The sequence below is a fragment of the Cervus elaphus genome, chromosome 10, assembly GCF_910594005.1.
Source record: "Cervus elaphus chromosome 10, mCerEla1.1, whole genome shotgun sequence".
Taxonomy (NCBI): domain Eukaryota; kingdom Metazoa; phylum Chordata; class Mammalia; order Artiodactyla; family Cervidae; genus Cervus; species Cervus elaphus.
Window position 1 is genome coordinate 15,986,506 of NC_057824.1, and position 22,382 is coordinate 16,008,887.

Consider the following 22,382-nt stretch of genomic DNA (forward strand, 5'->3'; position numbering starts at 1 on the left):
CAGAAGCCCCGCCCGCTCGGACACGCCAAGCCCCTGCGCCCGCGCAGGCGCAGATGCGGCCGCCCGTCCCACGCCTCTTCCGGCTCGCCAGTTGGCGGTAGATTCGTCACCGGCAACCTGCGGGAACCCTCGTCCGGAGCTCAGATATTCAGCGCCATCTCTTTAGGCCCCGAGAGTCCTTGCTGTGCGGCTACGTGAGCTGGGCTTCGAACTGAGCGCTGAGCGGGCCTCGGGGGCCGTGGCGAATCGGCGACCGGTCGGCATTGGCGGAGCGAGCGGAGCCGTGGCGCACCACTGCAACTCGGCGGGCTCGAGGGTACGCCCCTCCCGGCGATCCCGGTCCTTCTTGACGCCCCTTCTGCCCCGAGACCCCCGCGCGTCCCGACGCCCCGTCCGGCTCCCCGAGGACCCCGCCGGCCCCACGTGGCCCCTGCCCGCTGCGCCACTAGGTGGGCTCGGGGCGCGGGCGCCGAGCCGGGCGGTCGCTGGCGGCTCTGCACGCCGCGAGCGGGAGCCCGCGTGCGCCGGGCCGAGCGGGGAGGCCCAGGCTCGGGGGGACACTCCGTGGGTCCCGATCTAGTGGCTGGGTGCACTGGTGTCAGACAGCTGCCGACCTCATGGCGCTCGGGCTGCAGGGGCGCCTGGCCCCACTGTCACTGTCAGTGATGCTGATGGCTTCTGGGCAGGGAGGGGCTTGGCAGGGTGAACCGCAGGTGGGCCTCCCAGACTCAGCACTGTTGACATCTGGGTGTGGATGCTTCCCTGTGGTGAGGCTGTCCTGCACCCCACATGTGGGATGTTTACCAGAGTCCCTGGCTCCCACCACACACTAGGGACGAAAAAGTAGCAGCCCCCAGTTGTGACATATAAAGGAGGCCCCAGACACGGGTTCCTGCGGCCTGGGTACCCTACTGCAGAGCCTCAGGCCAAGGAATGGCTCTTGGTGGAGAAAGCCACAGCTGCTGAGGGGAGGGGAGGATACTGCTGGGTGCCAGCAGGGGTGAAGAGGAACCGGGTCCTGGGGGCCTGAGGGTGGGCTTCCTGAGAGTGTGTGAAAAATGCTCCCTTATCCAAGACCAAGTCCCATGTGGAGGATGACGGCCCCTGGGACTTCTAACACACCTTTCCTGTGACCCCCAGGATGGATCCTGTGGCCTCTGCTGTCCGCCTGGAAGTCCAGGAGGCTGTTCACATCCTTTCTTCATCTGAGGATGGGGGCCACATCGTCTCCACGCTGCAGTCCCTGAGGCGGTACCTTGGTGAAACGGAGACCCAAGCCCCCCCTGGGGAGCAGGAGGAGTTTAGCAGGACCCACTTTGCCACTGTTCTCAGATGTCTGGTTGGCAAGCTGAGCCCTGACTGGCTGGACCTGCTGCCTGATGGCCAGTTGGAGGAGCTGTGGGCCAGCTTCTTCCTGGAGGGCCCAGCTGACCAAGCCTTCCTGGTGCTGATGGAGTCCATTGAGGGTGCTGCCAGGTGAGTGGGGCTGGCTCTGATTATGGAGTCGCTTGTAACATCTGGAGGATTTCGAGCCAGTGGGTTCTCCAAACTATGTGACAGTTCAGCATCCTTAGAAGTGAGAAAGTAAAAGCAGAGCATGTCGGAACGCTGAACTAAAAGAGGGTTGCATTAATCTCTGCAATGGACAGGCCCTCTGTCCTGCCGTGTGGGCGAGGGGGGCCGCAGGAATGGTCACACCCATGGCCAGGTGGGCCCACGGGACAGCTCCTGGCTTAAGTGGTCTAAGCAGGCAGTGGGGCGTGGCCATCCTCCAGGGGAGCCCTCTCCTTCACTCTGTGGCTCCCAGCTCATCGTGAGGCACCCCAGCAAACCCCCTACCTCAGCATCAAGCGCCCTGAGGGGATGCTGGTTTCGGTTCCCTGCGGTGGGACGGGAGGGGGCGTGTCCAGGGATCCCAAGGTATGGAGGGTGCTCAGGAAGCGAGGCTGCTCACACCTACTCTCGGTTTAGCCCCAGCTTCCGTCTGATGAAGATGGCACGGCTGCTGGCCAGGTTCCTGAGTGGAGGCAGGATGGCCGCTGTGATGGAGGGGCAGTGTGGGCAGCAGGCAGGGCCGGCCTCCCGCCTGCTCCAGGAGACCCTTCTCACCAGGGTGGTGGGCCTTCCCGATCGCCTGGGCAACCGTCTGCAGCGAGAGACGCTGGCCGCCTTCTTCCCTCAGAACTACTTCCCTCTGCTGGGCGAGGAGGTCCTGCGGGTGCTGCAGGCTGTGGTGGACTCTCTCCGAGGTGAGGGCCCCTCTTCTGACAGCCTCCTTGGGCCGGCATCCGCTCTGTCCCGCCCGCCCTCTCTGGCCTCCAGGGACTCTGCCACCTCTGGGCAGTGCCACGGGCAGGTCGGACGTTATGGTCTGTCTGGGGCTGCAGCAACCCACCTGTGAAGTTTCGGCCCGGCTTGGCTTGCCGTGGAGATGGAACTGGCCCTGAAGTCCTTGTGTGTGTGTCTGGCCCCCCCACTCAGAATAAGGGAACGTCTGAGGTCTGGAAACTAAAGAGCAGTGATGTGAAGAGGGTCCATCTGAGGTGGCTGCCGGCCGAGGTCCCCGTGTCCCTGTCCTTGCGGGTGGAGGGCCTCGGGTCTCTGGCGGGTGGGGGCTGTGCTGGGGGCCAACTCTGAGGGAGCTTCCTGTGCCCAGGGCAATGGGGCAGCATCCTGCCCACCCTCTCTGGAGCAGCAGGAACCTGGCTTCCCCACCTGTGTGGTCCTGTGGTCTGGGAGCCAGTAGAAGCTGGGGTCGTGTCAGTCCAAGTGAGGGTGGGCATTGGCCCTCCCCAGAATGAGGCCCTCTTTCCCTGCGGCCTGGCCCCTGCGCTGCCCCAGCCCTGGCCGGAGACCCTCACCTCGCTCTCCCATCTTGTCTGAACTGAGCAGCTGAGTGATGCTGTTACCCTAAGCCTATCTCTGGACCTCCCGGCAGCTCACCCCGCCCCTTCCCAGCTCGGCCCCGCCCACTCCCAGCTCCGCCCCGCCCCCACAGCTCTGCCCCGCCCCCTCACGGCTCTGGAGCAGCTCTGGCCTCAGGTGCTGCTTTTCTGGGCCGCTTCCAGGTCGCCGTCTCACCCTGTTTAGTATCGCAGCCGCCATCTTGACCTGAGAAGTGGTTAGAGTGGCCCCTGTCCTGCTGTCTGACTTTCCCTCTGGTGTGAGCTGCCATCCCGGACTTGTGTCCACAGCTGACCTGGTCCTCACGGGTCTGCTGAGAGAAATGGACCTGAGTGTTGGGTCCTTGGGGCTGACGTGTCTGGAACACATCTCCACCCCCCCCCACCCCCCCACCCCCCGCCTCTCCCGCTGTGTGGCCGGGTTGAATTCACTCACTCCCGGACGCCCATCTGTAGATCGCGGACGCCGTGTTCCCGTCGCACGCGGGGCTGTCTGTCTCCTGCTTGGCCCCGTCACGCGGCTCTTCTGGGGCAGCTGCGGCCTCTCCCAGCGCCCCACATGGTCCCTGCTTTGTGGGATCACCGTAACGATGAAGCAAGTGAACATGATGCTTTTTGATGTTATTTTCATTGGCTCTTTGACTTGGAAACAATGCTGGTGGGGCTGGAGTTAGACTGAACGAGTTGGCGGTTTTACGATGCGGGATCCCCCTGCCAGGAGCCAGGTCTGTCCCTGCGAGGCCGGGTGCACACTGGTGGTCTCATCGCCTCCTCCTCCCATCCCAGGTGGCTTGGACTGCTCCGTCTCCTTTCTGTCTCAGGTCCTGGGCAAAGCCTGCGTCCACGGGAGACAGAGTGAGTGTCCCTGCTGTGGGAGAGGCTGCGATGTGTCCCGGGAGGGGTGGTGCACTCGTCTGGGCCTGGCCCTGCTGGATGGGGCTTGGCTGCAGCCACTGGACTCCCCGTGGGACCCGGGCTCAGGGCACCCTTCTCTTCTCCTCAGAGGAGATCCTGGGTGTGCTGGTGCCCCGGCTGACGGTGCTGACCCAGGGCAACTGCCTCTGGCAGCGGGTCTGCTGGCGCCTGGTGGAGTGTGTGCCTGACCGGGCCATGGAGGCCGTGCTGAAGGGGCTCGTGGAGGCCGCCCCGGGGTAAGAAGTGAGGCATCTTCCTGCTGCAGACGCTCCTCTCCCAGAAGGGCGGGTGGTGGGGATCCAGAGGGCACCTGGCCTGCCCGTCTCTGTGTGGTCAGCGCCATGGCACCTGGGTGGGGGCCCCTCCATCTGGTGACTGGTCCTTTCTTGGAGTTCAGTCATGCAAATGCCCATCCCTCCTCACTCCTGGTGGCCGAGTCAGGCCCCTCTGTCTGCACCTCTGTCTTCTCTACACCGGAAGGTCCCTGTGCTCAGAAAACTGAAGTCCTGCAGGAGGGTGCTGGGCCCGCGGCTCCATCCTGCCTGGTGACCATGCCCGGGGGCTCTCATGGAAGCCATGGGAGAGAGTGCTGGTCTCTCACTTGAAGGAAGCAGGGGTCTCTTAGTCTAGATCAGAGACTGCAAACTATAGCCTTTGTGGCTCACCCTGTGCTTTTACAAATAAAGTTTTATTGGCGCACAGCCACGCTCAGTTGTGGACCTACCTGCCGTGGCTGCTCCTGGCTGTGGCATCTACAGAGCCCAGTGGGCCATGTGCCTGGCCCTGCCCAGAGAAAGCTGGCTACCCTGCCTGAATAGAGCATTTCACCTGGACACATCGGGGCAGGGAGGGATGTCCTCTGTGTCCAGCACTGGGCTCTGCAGTCTCCACAGTTACTGGGAGGAGGGAGGGTCAGCACTGACTCGAGGCTGGGGCGCCTCCTCGGCCCCCCAGTGGTCAGCGCGGATACAGGGAATTCTGAGTCCTGCTTTTCCCTCTCACCCTGCCATGCCTCACAGGCCAGAGGTCCTCTCACGGCTGCTGGGGAACCTGGTGACAAAGAGCAAGAAGGCCCAGTTTGTGATGACACGGAAGCTGCTGTTCCTGCAGTACAGTTGCTCGGTGAGGGCCGGCGGGGCGGGACCTGCGCTCGGCTCCCTGGACCCTCCTGCCCCCGGGCTCCCTGGCCGGGCAGGCGGTGTCTGTCTGCAGACGGTGATGCGAGCCTGGCTGTGTCGCAGACGCCTGTGCTGCAGAGCCTGCTGGGGTATCTGGCCATGGACAGCCAGCGGCGCCCGCTCCTCGTGCAGGTAAGGGACCCCTGACCCCCAGGGAGTGTGTTCCTGCCGGGGGTGTAGGGCGCTGGCTGGAGCCTCTTGGGGGCTGGCGGGGACACTGCGAGGAGGGGGTGGGGTGTCTGACAGGCTGCACCCGCCACCCGCCAGGCGCTGAAGGAGCTCCTGGAGACGTGGGGCAGCAGCAGCGCCATCCGCCACGCGCCCCTGGAGCAGCAGTGCTACGTCAGCAAGGCCGTGCTCATCTGCCTAGCACACCTGGGGGAGGCGGAGCTCCGGGCCTGCCGGGACGGTGAGCGCCCGGGGCGCCCCATCCCCCACCCTGGCACCCCCCCACCCCGCCCCCAGCTCAGCCCCGTGGCTTGGTGCTTCCAGAGCTGCTGGCCAGCCTGATGGACGGAGTGAAGAACCGCCTGGACAGCAGCCTGCCCCCCGTGCGCCGCCTGGGCATGACTGTGGCCGAGGTGGCCAGCGCCCGGCTGCACCCCAAGGGGCCTTCCCTGAAGTTCCAGGTGAGCACGGGCACTGCCCGCTAGGCCCTCCCAGGGCTGCCGTCACTCCCACCCATCACTGCCCGCCCGCTGGGCCCTCCCAGAGCCGCCATCTCTCCTGCCTGTCACTGCCCGCCCGCTGGGCCCTCCCAGAGCCGCCATCTCTCCCGCCCATCACTGCCCGCCCGCTGGGCCCTCCCAGAGACGCCGTCTCTCCCGCCCCAGTCACTGCCCGCTGGGCCCTCCCAGAGCCGCCATCTCTCCCGCCCGTCACTGCCCGCCCGCTGGGCCCTCCCAGAGCCGCCGTCTCTCCCACCCATCACTGCCCGCCCGCTGGGCCCTCCCAGAGACGCCGTTAATCCTGCCCCAGTCACTGCCCGCCTGCCGGGGTCCAGGCCGCGGAGCATCTGTGCCCTGGTGTCCCTGCACAAGCCCCCAGGGGACTCTCAGGACAGAGCCCTTTCAGGCCCCTCCATCCACCGAGCCCCCGGACATCCTGGGAAACGGGGCCCCATCTGCCCCGTCCCTGGAGACGCCCAGACCCTCCAGCCCCTGGTGCCACCCTCTGCGGAGGGAAACCTAGTTGCTCTTGAGGGGCAGCTGGCTGGCTGGCCGTGCAGACCTCAAGCTGTGATGGGGGCTTCAGAGGGTCCCCACGGTGCTGCCCCTGCTGCACCCGTCCCACTGACTCCAGCTCATCTTCGTTGCAGTATGAAGAGGACGAATTGACCCGAGAGATATTGGCCTTGGCTGCACCCTGGCCGGCGCCTGACGGCCCCTCAGAGGAAGGGTGAGGGTCCCACTCGGAGCTCTGGGCATGGTGGGCCCGGCAGGCAGCTCCTTCACACCTGCTACTCCTGACCTGTCCTGGCTGAGACAAGCTGAGATGCAGGCAGGGGCGTAGCGAGTGTTCCCCAGGAGGCGCGGGATCTGGGACGAGTCTCACGGGGCAGCCCTGAGGGTTCCTTTTTTGTTTCCAAAGCCTGCCTGTGGCTCCCGTCGGTGGGGAGTCTCATGACCAAGAGACGGTGGATGGTGGTGGCCCCCAGGCTGGGCGGGAGGGCTCCGACTCCGAGCTGGACAGGTAGGGGCGGCCCCACGAGGGAGGGCATGAAGGCCCTGGCAGGACCATCTTGGGATGTGGGCCCCACGGCGCTGGCTCCCTCTGTCCCTCGAGTCCTCCTCCCACGGGGAAATCAGCCCGCAGGCTCTGGGGGGCCCAGGACCGGTGGGACCGAGTGCCTGTGCGTCCTCCTCAGTGATGATGAGCTGGTCCCCTACGACATGTCGGGGGACAAGGAGCAGAGGAACAGCAAGACGCCCGCGTACGTGCGGGACTGCCTGGAAGGTGCGTCCTGTGTCCCGGGTCTCCCGCCCCCTGCCCAGCCTGCCCACCCGCCCCGCCTCACTCGGGCCATGGGGGCCTCTCTGCAGCTCTGACCGCATCTGAGGACTGGGAGCGCTGGGAGGCGGCCCTGCAGGCCCTGGAAGGCCTGGTCCTCAAGAGCCCAGCCGCCACCCGGGAGGTGAGCATGCAGGCCGGACAGGTGTCGGCAGGGAGCGCCCGGGCCTCTGCTGGTGTCGGGGGAGCGGCGGGGCCCCTACGATCATGCATCTTGACCCTTGACCCCGTGGGCAGGTGAGCCTGGAGCTGGCCAAGGTGCTGCTGCACCTGGAGGAGAAGACGGCCGTAGCGGGGTTCGAGGGGCTGCGCCAGAGGGCGCTGGTGGCCGTCACAGTCACGGACCCGGCACGGGTGAGTCCTCGCACTGTGCGGAGCATGGGTCGTGGCCCCGGTGGGGGCTGCACAGGGGGCCCCCTCCGGGGTCGTGGCCCTCAGCCGCCTCCTGCCCGCCCGGCCTAGGTGGCGGAGTACCTGGCCGTGCAGTTCTATGCCCTCAACTACAGCCTCCGGCAGCGCATGGACATTCTGGACGTAAGTGCCCAGGCCTCTGCCCTCCCCCATCAGAGCAGCACTGGCAGGCCTGGCGCAGAGCCCTGGAGGGGGACGGGGCAGGTGTTTGCCAGAATCTTCGTGGAGGGACCAGAGGCCTCCCCAGCCCCTGTCGCTGGCGTGAGAAGCTGGGACCAGTGTCTGTCTGGTGCTGACACAGCATGGCCTTGGGGGCTGCATCCTTTGTGTTAAATAACGGCTTCACTGAGTTGTGATGCACACGTCATAAATTCAGTTTTATGATAAGGAAAATGGGGTATGTTCACACAGTGGAGCATGACTTGGCTTGAAACAGGAAGAAAATTCTGACATGATGCTCAGTGAAGTAAGTCAGACTCCAAAGGACAAACAGTATATGATCTGACTTACACAGAAAATGGACGGGTGGGGAGGGGCAGGAGTCCGTGTTCCCCAGGGCAGAGTTCCGTCTGCGGGGACGGGAAGGCTCTGGAGGTGCCGGGGATGGTGGCGCTTTCCCTAGGTCAGAGCTCTCTTCCCTTTGCCCACGAGATGGGGGTGGCAGGACTGGGTGGGCTTTGGGAGAAGTGACCGGGGCCTGGGCTCCTCATCAGGGAGCGCCCACCTGCCCCCCACAAAGCGGAGTGCACCTGCAGGACCAGATCTGACTTGCCGCAGGGCTCCCGGAACCTCCCCACGGGGACCGCTGGGCCCTCCACGGTCCACCTCACCTTGAATTTGGAAACTGTCGTCCTTCCCCAGCGGGGTGGCAGCTGCCCCGGGTTTCCTCTCCTCTAGGTCCTGGCCCTGGCTGCCCAGGAGCTGTCCCGGCCCGGGCGCCTCAGGAGGGCTGCCCAGCAGGGCTCCCCAGGGCCCGGCTCCCAGCCCAGTGTGGCTGCAGTCCCGGCCTGGCAGGCGGTGGTGGAGGAGCGCGTCAGACGCAAGACCCGGCGGTTCTGCAAGGTCAGCTGGGCCCCGGCGTGGCCTCCCAGACGGGGCCTCTGCCCCGCGGGCGCAGTGCCCACTCGTGCCCCAGGGAGGGAGGGAGGGTTTTGGTGGTGGACGCATGCCACAGGGCATCAGGCTGAAGGGGCTGTAAGGCTAGGAGAACAGCCCCGAGGTTCAGCAGCAGCGGTTGGCCGCCGGGCGCGACACGGGGCCACGTCTGGAGACGTTCTCGTCCTCACCGGGGTGGGGGGTGACCAGCCCTCCCGAGGGTCCCCGTGTATCCACGGGGCCTTGAGTGCACGTGTGTTTAGCAGGGCTCTGCGGGGTGGGCAGCAGCCGCTGGCCCAAATGAATTCAACGCAGTGGCTGGTTACTTCTTCTTCCCCCTCCTTCAGCGTTTCGACAGGTGAGGGCATTTTCTAGAGCCTGTGGTTTGGGGAACAGAAGCCCTGGATGCTCCCAGGCTGGGGGCTGAGGTGGGCTCAGCAGGGTCAGGACCTTGGCTGTGGTTGTTCGTAGCGTAAGTGACGATAGAGCATCAGGATATCTGTCACAGATGCTGGGCTCATGGCAGGGCTGGGCCAGAGCCTCCCTGGTGTCTCAGCACAGCCACCCCCATGTACCTCCTCGTCCTGGCTTCCTGCCCCAGGCTGGGCTTGACCAGGTGGCCCTGCAGAGTGATGGGGCGTCTGTCCACTGCCTCCCCCTTGTGGCTCTGGGCAGCATGTGGGGTGAGGAGGTGAGGAGGGCCGTCCAGGCCTGGGGTCCCTCTGTGGCCCAGGAGGTCGGGGAGCCAGGCCTGAGCGCCTGGCCGGCACCATTGCTGGGTTCTGTGTTGTAGGCCTGTGGTGACCTTTGACCTTTTGGGAGATGACCAGCTGGTCCTCGGGAGACTGGCCCACACCTTAGGGGCCCTGATGTATCTGGCTGTGAACACCGTGGTGAGCACCTGACGACCCAGCCCTGGGAGGCCGCCCCGGCCTCCTGGCCCCGCTGCCCTTGCCTTGGGGTGGGCGTGTTGGGCCTTGTGGGCCCTGCGGCGGGAGCCGCTGGCACCTGGACCCCTGCCCACTGGTGTGCCTGTTGCAGGTGGCTGTGCCCATGGGCAAGGCCCTGCTGGAGTTCGTGTGGGCTCTTCGTTTCCATGGGGACGCGTGAGTGGCCGCAGGGCTGAGGGCAGTCGGGTGGGGGGGGTCTTGGATCCTGTGGGTTGTGGACAGTGGCAGGTGGGCCGGGCTGGGGTGGGCAGCACTGCGCGGCAGCTCCTCGCAGCTCGGCCTCTGTCTTCTTGGCAGCTACGTGCGCCGGGGCCTGCTGTCCGCCATCTCCTCCGTCCTTCTCAGCGTGCCAGCCGAGCGGCTGCTGGCGGACCTGCCGGACGAACTTCTGGAGGCCCGGTCCTGGCTGGCAGGTGGGTGCCAGGCCAGGGCCGAGGTGGTGAGGCTGAGGGGGCCATCAGCCTGTGGGCAGCAGGACATGGTCGGTTACTTCAGGGCACCCTGTGGGGAACGTTGGGGCAGTGCTTGTATCCAGGCTGGACGGGTTCGCCCTCTGTGAGATTACTGGTGTCCTGCCGCCCCCCCGCCAGCCCCCTGCCGGGTCATATGTTCTTTTTAAAAATTCCCCTGTGGATAGCATGACCTCTGCCTGTGGGCACTTGAGCCACGGCCCTCAGCACGCTGTGCCCGTGTGCACCTGCGGGGCTCACAGCTCAGGGGGTTCTGATGACGGCCTTTCTCTGCCCACCTGCCCCCACGAGGCCACCAGCTCCTACAGCCCAGCCTGTCGGGTCTTTGGCTGGTTTTCCAGCCGTCCTCGCGCAGCGGCTGAGGCACCTCCCGGGCTGGGCTCCCAGCCCAGGTGCCCCGCATCTGGGCTGCTTCCAGGTGACGTGCAGGCTGAGCCCGGTGCCCTGACACTGCGTGCATTCCTTTCTGTCTTCGCAGATGTGGCGGAGCAGGACGCGGACGAGGACTGCCGGCTGCTGGCGGTGAAGGCGCTGCTGCTGCTGGAGAAGCTCCGCGACAGGCTCCTCCCACTCTCCTCTCCTTAGGCCCCGACCCCTGACCCTCGAGCCCGGGAGGCACGTCGCTGGAGGAGCAGGGCGCCTGTTGCAGGCTGGAGTGCCTGTGGCTCGGCTCAGACGTCCACCAGGGCCTCGGGCGCCGCCCCCCACGGCCTGGCACTGGGATGTGGCCGCTGCGGCTCTGGATTCGGGCTGTAGGACGGCCGCTGGGCAGGAGCGGGGAGCCATGGCTCAGCCTGGCCTCTGTGCGGACCACAGACCGGGGCGTTGAGAACACCGGAATGAAGCGCGAGAGGGGGCAGATGGTTCTCTCTTGGGCAGGGACCCTTGTGCGCAGATGGGGAGACGCGAAAATGGGGCCAGGAAGGGGACGCGGGCCCTTGAGAAAATAGGCTTTATTTGGAGAATTTCAGCAAATAGATGTGGGGCTGAGGGTGGGAGAGGGTGAGGCAGCCCCTGACAGCCCCTCGCGGTGGGAGTTGGTGACGGAAGGCGCAGTCGGGAGGCACAGAGCCTCAGGCCACAGCCAGTGCCATCTGCCGCCACCCTGTGTCAGGACGGGCTGTGCTGCAGGAACCAGTCAGACGTGCTGCTGGGCGACCCGTGTGGGTGCTGGGAGATACCTCAGCTTCTTAGGCTTCACACCCTGTAGTCGGGGAACGTCATGGAGAAAATAAACCTACTCCCTTGACTGCAAAAGGGCTAAAACCACCTCGGCAAGGATCAGGGACTCAGAGGGGTGGCTTAGAGACACCCCCGACACCCGCCAGACAGGCCAGCATGTCTTCCTGCAGCTCTGTCTGTGGACTCGGGCACAGAGCTCGACAGGGACGTTGGGCTCCCCTCCGGGAGAGGCGGGCGGGTCCCAGAGCCCGGCCGCGGCTCAGGGCCCGCTCTCCACCTCCTCGGCCACCTCCTCGTCCGCCCCCTTGTGCTCCTCCACGCTGTTGTGCCGCATGCGCTCGGGCGCCTCGCAGGTCAGAGGGAGCCCCAGGCCCTGGTGCACGGCGTCCACGATGTGCTGGCTCACGTAGTAGGACATGTTGGCGGAGGGCAGCCGCCGCCGCATCTCCTCCAGGTACTTGTAGGCCTGGGGACAGAGGGCAGCCAAGACGGTCAGCGCACAGAACAAGGGCCCGGCCGCGGTCAGAGTGGGCAGCAGAGGACGGGGCTCCGGGGACCTCGTGACCTTCCCAAGCGTGGCGGTGGCCGGGGCTCTGGGGCCAGTGCTGTGACCTTCCCTGGGAGGAGTCCTGTGGGCAGGCCGACAGCAGGATCTTGTGTCTGGGGCCACGGCCGTGGAGGGTGGGCCCCCCTGGATGCTCACGGGGGACCCTGGGAAAGGATTCACACGCTTCATTCACTGGGGGGGAGGGCAACACAGTTTACACACACACGGTTTGTCTGCTCTTGTGCCCCAACTACTGGCCTTCACACTATGACTACGGAGCCGTAAGCTGCAACGAGGGTCCGTCAGCCACAGTGACAGATCCCACGTGATGCGAGGGAGGTCTTGTGTGCTGGTGCAGCCAAATAAATTTAAAAAAAGGTTTGTCTTGTGTAGTTTGACCAGGCGTCCAGTCTAGCGCAGTCAGTCGGCCCTGTGGTTAGTGAGTCTTGTGTGTGTGTGGTCCTTGGCCAGGGGCTGGTATTTCCTATGGGGCCTCTTCTGGTTCTGCCAAGTGGGAATCTGGGGGGCATGGGGGCCACCCAGGAGCTCGGGGGGGGGCAGTCTGAGGCAAGATGGACATGCTTATACCTGCTCCACCTGCGCCCCTGCGGGGAGGGTCACACGCGAGCATGAGGGGCCTCACGTGGCTTGTGTGGGTTCACTAAGAATCAATTCAGGATGTGAACAAAGTTTCCAGGAACTCTGACTTTATGAGGAAATGATGGTCACATCTGAGCATTTCTTCCAGATGACACAATTCTAGAGCAGTCATCTCAGATATAATTGGGAGAGATAAACAAAGATTGTGAGATAAGCTAGGCTATTTGGAGGGACGAGGGGTGCAGCATACAGGTGCCCAGACTCCCCGATGACGGGGAGGCAGTGTTGGGCACCAGGGCCATCCCTCATGTCTGCCGAGTGCCGGCTGCGGGCCAGGAGCTGTGCTGGGCGCACAGGAGGCCCAGGCCAGGCTGGTGGGCACTGTGGTTAGAGGCCTGGCCCAGCGAGGGTGGAGGTGGTTGGGCAGCTGCGGGTTTCGGGCTGGGAGCTGCTACATGGATGGGAGGGTGGGAAGCAGGAAAGGACTTCAGGAGGCCGGGGGACTCGGCTGCACACAGGGGCAAGGCAGCAGTGTCTCCGGGAGGGCTGGGGGTCTGTCAGGGCTGTTACAACAGGGGAGGGGCGTCCAGGGGGAGATGGGGGAGACCCCCCTGCCCCCCGAGCTGCAGGGAGGGTTTCTGTGTTCCCTTCCTGGGAGGAGACATGCAGGCCTTACCTGTCTCTATTTACAGGTTTTTTTAAATTTGGAGTTACTGTATCCCCCAGGGGACCCCCCCCCCCCCGGTGGACCAGTGGCTAAGACTCTGCCCACCCCTGGCCAGGGGCCAGGGCTCCATCCCCGGTCAGGACATGGAAGATCCTGTGTGCTGCAATGAGGACCTGGTGCAGCCAAATAAGTAAATAAATAAAAGAGCTTAAAAATCAAAATCCCACAGGCTTCAAAGCTTGAGACCACAAAGAATTTGGTGAAACGCTTGCAATGTGATCTGATACTGAGGATTCAGAGGTCTGAGCATCTCTGCTGTCCAGCTTGTGTTCTCCTAAAAGGGGAACACTGTTTGGTTCACTTCAGAGCTGTCTCCACAACAACAGAAGGGCTCGGAGCTGGAAGTGGACGGGCCGAAAGGACACGGGTGAGCCGGCCAGGAAGTCTGAGCTCACGGTGCTGACCCCCAGGCTGGGGCCGCGGGCGGATGCTCGGCTTCCCTGGGAATCAGGGCCACGCCCCACAAGGCTGGCACGGCCCGCTGGCGACACTTCTGGAACAACTGGTCGATGCAGGGCTTGTGAGCGCTTGGGAAAGGAACGGGCCTTGGGTCACTGCCTGTGGGGGCCGGGCCGGGCAGCGCTCTAGGCCGCGGCAAGGTATGTGTGCAGCCCGTGGGGACATGACAGGAAAACATGGTGGGCAGAACTCTGCTGTCTGCACGAGAGGATGGAGGCTTCCGCTGGGCTCTCTTTAGGTCAGCCTCCCACCAGCAAGGACAGACTGCACAAACGCACCCGGCTCCAGAGTACAACCGTGGCCGGTGTGTTGGGGCCCACGCTCAGGTGACTTCTGCTTGTAACCACTGCCTCAGGGAGGCCGGAGCCCAGGTGCTGGGAGATGTGAGAGGCATGCAGAAGCCAAACCCTGTCGTTGAGAGCCAGAACTGGAACCAGAACCGCGTCCATATGGCAGCTGGCACTCGAGGAACAGAGGAGCCCTGGAGCCCAGGTCCCAGCCTTGGCTGGGCCCTGACACTGCACGCAGTGTAGACGGGCCGGAAAGAATACGGCAGAAAAAAATATTTACAGATTTTCCAAATACAGTCTCAAAAGGATCAAACTTTCCAAGTAACTTACTTTCACCTCAGAAGAAAGCTCAGTGATGTCTAAACACACACACACGGGGCTTCTGTGGTGGCTCGGTGGATGAGAACTCACGTGTCCGTGCAAGGTGAATGGACGCAATCCCTGGTCTGGAAAGACCCCACACGCCACGGAGCAACTAAGCCCGTGCACACAACTACTGAGCCTGTGCCGTAGCGCCCGCGTGCCCGAGAGTCCTTGTGCCCGAGAGCCCGCGCTCTGCAATGAGAAGCCCATGCACCTTAGCGAGGAGTCGCTCCTGTTCGCTGCAGCTACAGAAAGCCTAGGCACAGTAACAAAGACCTAGCACAACCAAAGGTAAATAAATAATGCTAAAAAACATACACAGACACTCACACAGGGACACAGACACATACACACAAAGACAGCATTGCCTGACAACCTAAAACATCTGCAGTGTCTAGAATCCAATACATAATCACCAGGCCTGCAAAGCAGCAGGAAAATACGAACCACAATAAAGAGAGAAGACTCGACCGACAGAAACACCGGGACCTAAGCCGGGAGCGGAGGACTGTGTGGTAAACGCGCGTGCACAGGAAGGCGGAGGAGAGCGCCGCAGTGAGGAGACCAGGAGAGCGCAGTGCGCTGCGGGGGCCGCGGGGGCCGGACCCAAAGGACGGACGCGAGTCTCTGCACGGCTGGCGCGCTTTGCCGCACAGCAGTGCGGAGCGACTACGCTCCAAAGAGAGAGGAGAGACACGCGAGACGGAGGGAGGAGAGGCGGTCCAGACCCACGGGGGTGCAAGTGCAGACGGAGCGACAGGAAAGCTGTAACCTGCAGCAACAGCACGGCAGCTGCACCAGTGCGGACAGGCACGTTCTGAGAGGGACCGGCTGAGCCGGGGCCAACACACACGCCAGACGGGTCCAATGGGGGTGCAGGGGCCCCCAGATGGAGAGGACACAGTGGTGCACCAGTAAGAGGACAGGCCCCTCGTGACTCGGGGGGGAAGCACAGGCGCTCGTGGGGGAGGGGGGCCTGCAGACGGGCACGTGACCACCACAGTGGGACACACTGCACCCCCCCACATCGAGGCCACGGCGAGCCGTCCTGCACGGGGACTTTCCAGATGAGGTCCCTGTGACATCGGCCAGCAGGATTTCTCCAATGTGTAATGAACTGTGTTCACATTTGCACCACCCAGTGAACCCGTATTTTCCAAATGACTACTGTGATGTGACAAAATCACGTGTGTGTACAAGATCCAAGACAGACCAACAGGTTCTAAGGTAACAAGTACGAAAAGCAAGGCCTGGTCTCTGACTGTGGAGTGTGGCGAGGAGACAGACCCATGGACACCAGGCGGGGGTGCGGGAAGGCCCACCCCTTCTCGCCTGCATGCTGGTGTGAAGCTGGGTCTTCATCACAGGCCTCATATTTCAGTTCAAACAACCTATTTTGCCAAATAGAATGCAGAAATCAGACATTAAAGAGACTGGCAAAAATGTACAACAAAGCTACTTTTCTCACTAAAGGTCTTTGTTTTGGAAAATGCTGTTATTTTAAATGAAAATGTTATCGGTGTTACCATATCGTGGGTTTTTTATGATTAAGTAAGTTAACAAATATTTTACAAATTTATTATTTCCTAATATGGTAAGTATTGGTAGACATCACCCACATAAACAAAAGCTCTTCAAGTTGTCAGTAATGTCCCCAGTGTAAAGGGGTCCCCAGATCAAAATGCTCGAGAACTGTCTATTACACCGAATGATCAAGAGCCTTCCCGAAAGAGCACTCTGGGGCCAGAAGTCCACCTGCACGCTTGCTCCCAAGGACCTGATGTCCATCTCACTGAATAAACGCCCTCGGAAGCTCCAGGAGCTGGGCACCCCGAGTGCAAGCAGACGGAGGAGTGGGGGCAGGAAGGACTCTGTGCCCCTTGAATGGCTCAGAAAATACTCATTTTATGTGTAAAATATGAATCTTAAAACATTTACAGAATGAATAAATAAATATGACAAAATATTTAAAAAACCATGAATCTGGTAAAGGGTAATTGGGGTTCTATCATTCCTGTAACTTCCCAGTTTTAAAGTATTTCAAAATAAGAAAGGTGGAAAAGGAAGGGACTCCCCTGGTGGTCCAGCGACCGACTCCACGCTCCCTCCCGATGCAGGGTTCCCAGGTTCGACCCCTGGTCAGGGAACCAAATCCCACATGCCTCAACTAAGACCCAGCACAGCCAAATAAGTATTTTTTTAAAAAAACTGAAAAATCAAACTGACACCGAGCCGCAGGGAAGCCAAGCCCCCGCCCAGGCCTCACCGCCTGCAGGTCCCCCGCGTGCACGTGGCGCTCCACCAGGAAGCCGTAGACGTCCCCCACGCGGACGCTGCTGTCCAGGTGCGGCTCCTCCAGGAGCAGCTGGCACTGCCGGATCGACTCCTCGGGGTCCTCCGTGTAGGTCCTGCCGGGAGCAGGGACAGCCTGAGCCCCAGCCCCACGCAGGGCTGCCTGTCAGGGGGCAGGGCAGGCCCTTGGCCTGGAGGATGCAGCTTTGTGAAGGTAGCTGCCGTGAGGTCCATGAACGCAATGGTGAGTCATGTCAGAAACTCACTGATTTGTTTAACAAAATGTGCTGACTGCTCACAGGGCACAGGACTCTGGAGGGCACTGGCCTGTTCACGCCCCGCCCTGCCCGGGGCGGGGGCCTGGGCTGGAGGGCGAGGGCCTGGAGAGAGCGCACTGACCCAGGAGGGGGTCACACAGGGCCCCCCAGGGAAAGGCCAGCACAGGGACGCCAGGGGCTCGGCGGTTCCTGGTGCGTGCCGGTGAGGGCACTGGGAGGCCCCTCGAGCCCTACAGGCCCGTCCTCCAGTCCGTCCGGGCGCCTGCCCAGGGCTGCGCCCACTCCCTCCTGCCACCCCGAGGTTCCTGAACCTGCACATGGAGCCGGGAACACCCTCCAAGGAGCCTGACTCTGTAAAAGGCTTCAGAACAGCCTGGGGCTCCTCTTCAGAGAGCCTGCTCTCAGGTAAGGAAGGCGCTTCTATTGATTTAGTCAGAAGCCGAGCTCGGGGCCCACACAAGGGTTTCGGAAGTGCTGCCTGAGTGGCCAGTAAACAAGAACTGGGGTCCTGGACATGTTCAGGGCTGAAAACAGCAGGCCTCCACCCTGGGCTGAGCTGGCACCAGGGGCTGGAGCCCCCGTGCACCCGAGCAGGCCGCAGGCTCCCCTCAGGTATAGCCTCCCCGAGAACACATGCCTCCCTCAGGCATCTCGGGCTGTCTCTGGGGCGACCTTCCTAGAACCAGCCGGGTTCTGCGGGAGCCAGACAGGCCCTGACACCGTGCGAGGGGACGCAGAGCGTTCCTGCCCACGCCCTGCCCGCTGTGCAGCGAGCTCCCAGGGAGAGGCGCCTGCGGGCGTCGTGAGCCCCACGGCCGCACCTGCGCGCCTGCATGAAGCGCTTCACCAGAGTCATCCTGCTCTGCAGCTGCGCCAGCCTGGCCTCCTGGTCCAACGGGCTCCTAGCCTTGGCCTTGGACAGGCACTTGTAGGCCTCGGTCAGCGCCCCGTGCGCCTTGTCGTAGTTCTGGTACTCATCGACCTCCACCTGCAGGAGGCGGCATCAGGACTGGCACCCGGGCTGGCACCCCGCCCCGCCTGGGCCGGGAGGCGGGTCAGCACCTGGGCACAGGCGTCATAGAAGCCAGCCAGCAGGTCCAGCGCACGGCCCTTGGTGTAGAAGCTGATGATGCTCTTCATGACCTCGGGGTCCTTCTGCCAGTCCAGGGACTGCAGGTAGTTAGCCGCCATGATGTAGATCTCCTTCTGCCGCGAGACGCCCGCGAAGAACACAATCTTCTCCGTGTCCCCGGACTTGAGCAGTGCCCTCATGGCCTGGATGGAGAAAGAGCCGGGCTGGGCCCCTTCCAGGCACGTGGACGGAGCGCCCACCCCATGCGACAGGTGCAGCTTCAGGACAAGGGAGGTCTGGGCTGCCAGGGCCTCGCGGGCACCCCCGGAGCCCAGCCTGGGAAACTCGCCCTGTGGGGCGCGAGCGAGCACTGGCCACGCTCACCTTCAGCCTGTCCCCCGCCTGTGTGTACTTCTTGGTGGCCAGGTGGTAGCTGCCCTGGCGCATGCAGCAGCTGGCGACCTGCTCCAGCAGCGCCCGCCGGGCCTCCTCGGACAGCTCCTTGCAGTCCTTGGGCACCGTCATCTTCTCGGCCATCTCCTCAGTGATGGTCAGGTTTTGCTCCAGGCACAGCTGCAGGGCTTCCTGATACTGGGGGCCACGGACACCGAGGAGAGGCGGTCACTGTCTGGCGGGCAGGCGGGGGGCCTCCCTGACCTCACCCCCACCCCCGGGTTGGGGGAGCAGTGTGGCCAGGGGATGGCAGGGGACCATCTCTTGCTGTGAACGCTCTAGAAGGGCCGAGGAAACGCCTCTGGGAAGGAATTTGTTGTGGGAGAAGAGACCACAGATCAATCATCTTCCTAAATTCAGGTTTTCGGAGTGGGGGTAATTACTTTTTTCTTAAAAAAAATTCAAGAAAAAATTTCTATATTTCATTTGAGAAAGATTCTCAGGAAGAAAGCGCAGTGTGACCTGGTGGGGACGCCCCCTGCGGAGGCTGCACAGGGAACCTGGAGGGCGTGCACCCAGACACGGACGGCGGTCCTGCTGGTGCAGGCCTTGTGCACACACCACCCGTGTGTGTGAGCGTGCTGTCAGACACAGGGAGACAGGAAGCGGGAGGGGGGGCCCGTGCCACGGTGAGGGGGACAGAGTCCTGGGGATGACAGGCACCGCAGACGCCCCTGAGCTGCACACCCAGGAGCCCCGCGGTGTAACATCCATGGTATGCGTGCTGGGAAAGAGCAGCGAGGTCCGCACAGTGGGGCCGGGCCCTCCTGGGAGCGGGCCCGCGTCTGCAGCCGTACCTTCTTGGCGGCCAGCAGCAGCTCCACGGCCTTCTCGTACTGACCATGCTCCAGGAAGAAGTCGGAGCAACGTGCCAGGAGGGCGGGGTCCGACTTCTCATCCAGGTCTTCTGCCACCAGCTGCAGGGCCGCAAACTGCTGGGTGGCAAAGGCCAGCTCCAGGGCCTTGGAGAAGTGGCCGGCCTGCAGACGGCGGGGCTCTGAGTGTGCCATCCGGGCGCTGCCGGGCCGGGCCGGGCCAGGCCGGGCGGGGCCGCCTCACCTTGTGGTACAGCATGACTGCCCGGTCCATCTGCTCGCCCCTCTCCTCGTAGTAGCGCGCGGCCTCCAGCATGTCCTCGGGGGAGCTCAGCAGGGCCAGGTTCATGAGCTGGTCGTCCAGGCCGTGCTCCTGTGGGGGCACAGACATGCTGGGGACCGCCTGGCGGGAGAGTCTCCCCTGGAACGGGACCCTGGAGCGGAAGCAGGGGTGCCCACCTTGCACAGGCGGATGGCGTTGTTGAAGGCCTGGGCGCGCGTGTAGAAGTGCACGGCCTGCCGCACCTCGTTCTGGCTCTCGTACTGCCGGGCCAGGTGGTAGGAGGCCGCCCAGTTCCCAGTCTCGCTGGCTATCTCGGCGGCCTGGAGACACCAGGGACGGTGGCCTCGCGTCCAGCCCACCCTGCTCCGGTGGGATCCCGCCCCCCTCACCTGAGCACCGGCCCCCTTCCCCGGGGCACCCACGCCCCCTGCATCGGCACCCCCGCCCCATGTGCCCCCAGCCCCGACCCGGTCGGGGCACCCACCCGCTGGATGTTGCCCTGGAAGCAGTGGACGCGGACCAGGGAGAAGTAGTCCTGGGCCAGCTCATAGTAGTGCAGCGCCGCGTCCATCTTGGCCTGGCTCTCCAGGTACTGGGCCCACCACCGCCACAGCGTCCTGCAGAGGACGCCTCTGCTCAGGCTCTCTGCCCTGGCCCACAGCAGCCAGGCGGCTGAGCCCGAGTGAGGTCCCAGGGAGGCCCCCGCCCAGCTGCCTGGGTCCAGCCTGGAGGGGCTGGGATGCTCCATGCCATCGCATGGAAGGCTCCGGAGGGAGGCCCCTTGGGCCGGCACTCACTTGTCCTTCATTTTGCTGACGTACAGCTTCAGGGCCTGCAGGTCCTCTGCCAGCATCCGCGGCACCTCAAAGCGGTGTGTGTCCGACTTCTCGTAGCTGCAGGAGGAGAGGCAGCGTCACTCACCCCCTGCCCTGGTTCAGCCCTGGGGACGCGAGGACGGATGGCGCCTCGCCTCCCGCCTGCAGCTCTGCTCCTACTGCGGGCCCCACCTCCGCACTGCCCAGGTGGGGGTCCAGGCCCGGCAGGGCCCATGCACTCGGCCGCCCGAGCCTGGCTGCTCCCCCTAGAGCCACAGGGCTCAGGCGGCCCCCGCAGCTGTGCTGGCCCGGCCCCTCCCCGGAGAACCTCGGACCCTCGGGGCTCTCACTAGCTGAGGGCCAGGCTGCAGTCCCCGCTGGCCTCCAGGTGCCGGGCGTAGTTGTAGTAGGTGGTGCGCAGGTGCATGCGGTCATGGCGCTCGGCCACCTCGATGGCCCTCTGCCACTGGCCTGAGGCCTGCAGCAGGCGGTTGAGGAGGTCATAGCGCCCACACCTCTTGTACAGCTGCTCCGCGTCCTCCTGTGGGAACAGGTGGGGTGCAGGCACTTTGGGGTGCGGGCAGCCTGCCTTTCAGCCAGGGTTGGACCCCCCACCCCATCGTCGAGGGGCTCATGGACTCCATCAGAACCGGGGGTGTCCACTCCCTCACCCCACCCCCCGTCACGGCCTCAGCTTGTCCAAGGAATTCTCCGCTCCCTGCGACCCAATGGCCCAGATAAGCCCGCACGGGTGGGGAGCGGGCCTGCGCGAGGGGCGTCTCACTCACCAGCATGCCCAGCTGCACGGCCAGCATGGCCACCCTGGCCTCCGGCTCCGGCTCCTGCTGGGCCTCGCGTAGTGCTCGGGCCCCCTGGGCGTGGCCCATGTGCCCCAGGCACACCCTGGCCACGTCCAGCCGCTGTGTCTTCACGCACATGCGCGCCATGTTCTCCCAGACGGCCTGGCTGCGGTGGAGGACACAGGGCTCGGTGAGCGGCCGCCCCCCGTGCCAGGCAACGCGGGGACCTGGCCGGACACATGGTCCCTGAGGAGGGGGCCATGTGCAAGCTCCACGGCTTCACCCACAGAGCGGCCTGGCAAGCTGGGGCCCAAGGGCCCTCCGGAGGAGGACGCGATGACAGTCCTGTCCCCCGGCCCACAGCTGGTACCCTGCCCCTTGCCCAGACACCCCCTCTGCTGCCGTCCCACGAAGACTGGGGGCGTCCTGCACAGGCCGCCAGCCCCGCCGAGCCCCTCAGAGCACACCCGCCCCCCCACCAGCACCTCCATCCCAGGCTGCACTCCTAGTGGCCCCGTGTCCTCCCACAGAGACCCCGGGTCGGCTGGGGAGTGGGTACGACACCCGGATGGGGGTGAGGGTCCCAGGAGCCAGCCTGCAGAGCTGCCCTCTGAGCCCCCGGCACAGGCTCGGGGTGGGGGTCTTCCTTTCTTCCTTTCAGAGGTTTTTGGCATCTCTCTCCCTCCCACCCCAGCAGGTCGGGTCTCCCCAAGAAACGAGAAATGAGGCTGGTGGGAGGGAGGGTGCTCCATGCCAAGATGACCCCACGGCCCCGAGGAGCACAACCAGTAACTCCTGGGACGTGAGCGGCTGGTGGACCTACCCCGCCACCAAGCCGTGCTGGGAAAAGCCCGTGGGAAGTGCCGTCCCCGCATGCTGGCTGCTCTGATGGCAGCTTCACCCTGCGTGGGTCCTGGGGTCCGCGCACCCAATGGACAGGCCACGTGGACACCGGCCCAGTGCCCGTCTGACTGAGAACTCCCTGCCGCCCGGGCCTGCGTGTAGGCTGTACCCTCAACATAAGGGGCAGGCGGGCTCCTAGCTCCCGACTCTCGGGGAAGCCCGGGCCCCGCAGAAGCTCCTGGGACATGCTGAGGCCCCTCCTCCTGGGCTGCCCTGTGGAGACCCCGGTGGACGGGGCCGCGGTGGACGACAGCCTCACGTCCACCCAGTGGCACACAAGCCGCTGTGCTTCTGCCGTGCATCCCTGCTCTGAGGTTATGCTCCTGTGAGTCCACGTGCAGGAGCGTGGAGGCCTCAGGGGGCTGAGGGCCCGGCTCGCGGGGGGCAGCGATCAAAGGACGAGGGGCCCCTCAGATGGCGAGGTCACCCCTGACTCAGGTCTGCTCCTAGGCCAGCCACCGGCCCCGTCCCAGCTGTCCCCTCCGCCCGAGGCTGGGGGCTGGGAGGGCGCTGGCCTGCTGGCCCACAGGCGCCCAGGTGGGTGACCCGGCCCGTGGCCTGCCCAGCCCGG

At 64.2% G+C, this 22,382-nt stretch overlaps 2 protein-coding genes across 9 annotated transcripts in view; one reads left to right on the forward strand and one right to left on the reverse strand.

Annotated features, from left to right (window-relative positions):
• The first annotated feature begins 64 nt into the window (after positions 1 to 64).
• Positions 65 to 12,042, forward strand: TELO2 (telomere maintenance 2). Of its 3 annotated transcripts, none has more exons than XM_043915855.1 (21): positions 65 to 449; positions 1,141 to 1,476; positions 1,972 to 2,249; positions 3,690 to 3,758; positions 3,907 to 4,054; positions 4,838 to 4,940; positions 5,060 to 5,128; positions 5,264 to 5,405; positions 5,489 to 5,625; positions 6,315 to 6,394; positions 6,587 to 6,688; positions 6,864 to 6,952; positions 7,039 to 7,130; positions 7,244 to 7,360; positions 7,469 to 7,540; positions 8,315 to 8,479; positions 8,776 to 8,870; positions 9,306 to 9,405; positions 9,554 to 9,618; positions 9,760 to 9,875; positions 10,411 to 12,042. In XM_043915855.1, exons 2-21 carry the CDS (start codon positions 1,142 to 1,144, stop codon positions 10,515 to 10,517), a joined length of 2,481 nt encoding a protein of 826 aa, XP_043771790.1. In that variant the 5' UTR covers positions 65 to 449; position 1,141; the 3' UTR covers positions 10,518 to 12,042. The 3 variants fall into 3 exon arrangements, with proteins under 3 accessions (XP_043771790.1, XP_043771789.1, XP_043771791.1); XM_043915854.1 differs by having other exon boundaries at positions 65 to 316; XM_043915856.1 differs by having other exon boundaries at positions 66 to 316; positions 8,779 to 8,870.
• The window catches only part of IFT140 (intraflagellar transport 140), a 54,158-nt gene continuing 42,643 nt past the window's right edge, over positions 10,868 to 22,382 (reverse strand). For all 6 annotated transcript variants that reach the window (XM_043915851.1, XM_043915853.1, XM_043915850.1 and 3 more), the window contains 12 exons: positions 20,897 to 21,074; positions 20,459 to 20,649; positions 20,091 to 20,186; positions 19,778 to 19,910; positions 19,470 to 19,613; positions 19,255 to 19,383; positions 18,993 to 19,175; positions 18,127 to 18,333; positions 17,733 to 17,945; positions 17,492 to 17,658; positions 16,367 to 16,508; positions 10,868 to 11,580 (listed from right to left, as the gene is read on the reverse strand). In XM_043915851.1, the coding sequence (XP_043771786.1) occupies positions 11,374 to 11,580; positions 16,367 to 16,508; positions 17,492 to 17,658; positions 17,733 to 17,945; positions 18,127 to 18,333; positions 18,993 to 19,175; positions 19,255 to 19,383; positions 19,470 to 19,613; positions 19,778 to 19,910; positions 20,091 to 20,186; positions 20,459 to 20,649; positions 20,897 to 21,074 (1,990 nt within the window). In that variant the 3' untranslated portion in view covers positions 10,868 to 11,373. The remainder of the gene's footprint in view (positions 11,581 to 16,366; positions 16,509 to 17,491; positions 17,659 to 17,732; positions 17,946 to 18,126; positions 18,334 to 18,992; positions 19,176 to 19,254; positions 19,384 to 19,469; positions 19,614 to 19,777; positions 19,911 to 20,090; positions 20,187 to 20,458; positions 20,650 to 20,896; positions 21,075 to 22,382) is intronic.